Consider the following 2,115-nt stretch of genomic DNA (forward strand, 5'->3'; position numbering starts at 1 on the left):
ACCAACAAGAACCAGGAACCAGCTGATGATAAGCAGAGCAAAAATTAATATGCAGCTCATCCACACGAAAGCGACAAGAGCTGTGAGTACGCGACAGGACTGGTCGCTGTAACACCAGGTAAGGTTCCCCCACTGGAGCTGGAGTTACGATGTCAGTGCCTGAGAAGCGTCCACCGAGAGCACGGGGAGGAATACCGTAGCGAACACTGCGCCGACGAGCCAAAGTGCGAACAAGATCGGCAGATCGTACTTTTCGGCATCATAATAGCTAGAAATGCAAGCGATGTTAGTAGGGCGTGTGAACGAGAGCTATGAGGATTGAGGTACCGTCGCAACCGAGTGGTCCAGGCATAGGTCAAAGCCGAGGTGACGATAAGCTCGACAACGATAGGATCTATGAGGTGATGTCCATGTGAGCATTCAGCGTGGTGGGCTGCATATGCGGCGAATGCGCATCGCACACACCGTGGTAGCTTTTGCTACTGTTCAGCGGGTCTGTGGGCGGGTTGTAGAGTGTATAGTGGAGCCGTGCACAGCTCAAGCCGAGAGTCACTATTGAGAACATCCACTATATGGTGACCGTCGCTCAGACAGGAGCCTCAAAATCTGCGAGTATCTGGTATGGTCGCTTACCAGAAATCCGCGAATTTCCTTTCGTATGGTGACGGATGTCATGGTCTGTGCCATAGTGCGAACAGTGTCCGTGAGCACTACCAGAGTAGTAGACAGAGGATGCCGAACCGTCCCTGGGTCCGAGCGGATCCTATATGCACACTGCGACTCGACAAGCACATGGTACTACTTCGAGTGCCATAGCTGTACGTGCCATCATAACGGTAGACCTTGGAATGGTGGATATAGGAGAATGACCGAACTTCAAGAATGGAAGACAACGGCGCCATACGGGTCGATGTAACAGAGAAGTGAACCTGACACAGCCATACGTACGACACAATCGACTGAGCTAAGTGAGAGATGCGTTATCCAATCCCGCCAATACAAACAATACTATAACCTCGGTAGCAAGGAGATATCTCAGGAAAGGGTCCTCTCAGAAGAACCGTGCTACCATGTCAGCGCTCAAGGAGCCCTGCGGCACCAGAGGACAAATGGGATGACTCGAAGATCATTGCAGCTATCTGCTCCACTCAAGAAGGATCAACAACGATTGATTTAGATAATGGCAACTTGACGATAGCAGCCTTAGTGGTCATATAGGCGCGACTCGGCAGCAACGACGGCCGGGAGTGATAGAACTGCTTGACTTCGTTAGAAATATCACGGACGTTGTGTAGCGACGTTACATCCGAAGCCTGCGATGGCTCTACTAGTAGAAAGGCTTATATCGTGACTTGAAGTGAATTAGTCAATAAACCGACTAAAGTGCAAGCACATGCGATAGAGCTACAGGCAATACTCAAACGGAAAGACGAGCCACCAGCGCAAGCTCGATTCTTCGAAGCGGAAGACAAAACTGGTAGACATATGCTCTTGTAAAACGACATAGAAGAACGTGCCCTTGAGTAAGGAAAAGAGCTAGGGGATTCTTTTCAAGGGCGTGCGGAATATAAGACGAGGATTCATTATTCGACACGAACTTGAAGGGGGACGAGATTATGAAGTGCGTGTCTGGAAAGTGAGCACAGAGCGAAAGCACCCCAGAGCTGAGATGGAAGCCGAGAATAAGAAAGGAGGTGTTGCGTAGCCTCCAGGTTGCTAAGCCAGACAACCATCAGAATCGGTCTTTGGCTGAACGGTAAGCTGGCCGCTGATATGGAGGAAACTCATCCATGCAAAGGCGACAAGGGCCGTAAGCAGGTGGCAGGGCATGTCAGGGTGACACCAGGAACCACTGCTCCAGAGGCACTAGCATTAACCATAACTGTATCAGTGACTGAGAAGCTTCCGGCTGAGAGCAGGGATGACATACTGTGGCCATGGCTGCGCCGACGAGCCAAAGGGTGGTCAGGATGATGAGGTCGTACCTCTCGGAGATGAACCAGCTAAGGATATGCACGATGTTAGTGAAGTGCGCCAAAGAATGCCAGAGGAGTTCAGTACTTTGAAGGCAGGTGAGACCAGGGGATCGTTATAGCCGAAGTGACAATAAGCTCA

At 50.7% G+C, this 2,115-nt stretch overlaps 2 protein-coding genes across 2 annotated transcripts; one reads left to right on the top strand and one right to left on the bottom strand.

Annotated features, from left to right (window-relative positions):
- On the bottom strand, window positions 1-803 carry PHACADRAFT_214982 (uncharacterized protein). Its single transcript, XM_007403352.1, has 4 exons — window positions 634-803; window positions 466-568; window positions 328-394; window positions 1-268 (listed from the first exon to the last, which is right to left on the bottom strand). Exons 1-4 carry the CDS (start codon window positions 685-687, stop codon window positions 145-147), a joined length of 348 nt encoding a protein of 115 aa, XP_007403414.1. The 5' UTR covers window positions 688-803; the 3' UTR covers window positions 1-144.
- A 760-nt stretch (window positions 804-1,563) lies between these two features.
- PHACADRAFT_266582 (uncharacterized protein) lies at window positions 1,564-2,115 on the top strand. The gene is made up of 3 exons (XM_007403353.1): window positions 1,564-1,866; window positions 1,931-2,003; window positions 2,062-2,115. The coding sequence occupies exons 1-3, from the start codon at window positions 1,774-1,776 to the stop codon at window positions 2,064-2,066; spliced, it is 171 nt and encodes a 56-aa protein (XP_007403415.1). The 5' UTR covers window positions 1,564-1,773; the 3' UTR covers window positions 2,067-2,115.

This window comes from Phanerochaete carnosa (assembly GCF_000300595.1).
Source record: "Phanerochaete carnosa HHB-10118-sp unplaced genomic scaffold PHACAscaffold_1057, whole genome shotgun sequence".
NCBI lineage: Eukaryota > Fungi > Basidiomycota > Agaricomycetes > Polyporales > Phanerochaetaceae > Phanerochaete > Phanerochaete carnosa.

Excerpts from the sequence above, each read along its gene's own strand:
- PHACADRAFT_214982 (XM_007403352.1), bottom strand. The coding sequence starts at position 687 with ATGGCACAGACCATGACATCCGTCACCATACGAAAGGAAATTCGCGGA. Across the intron at positions 569-633 it reads AGGAAATTCGCGGATTTCTG|TGGATGTTCTCAATAGTGAC; the intron begins GTAAGCGACCAT and ends GTCACCATATAG. Across the intron at positions 269-327 it reads TGGACCACTCGGTTGCGACG|CTATTATGATGCCGAAAAGT; the intron begins GTACCTCAATCC and ends TTGCATTTCTAG.
- PHACADRAFT_266582 (XM_007403353.1), top strand. The coding sequence starts at position 1,774 with ATGGAGGAAACTCATCCATGCAAAGGCGACAAGGGCCGTAAGCAGGTG. Across the intron at positions 1,867-1,930 it reads GAACCACTGCTCCAGAGGCA|TGTGGCCATGGCTGCGCCGA; the intron begins CTAGCATTAACC and ends GGGATGACATAC.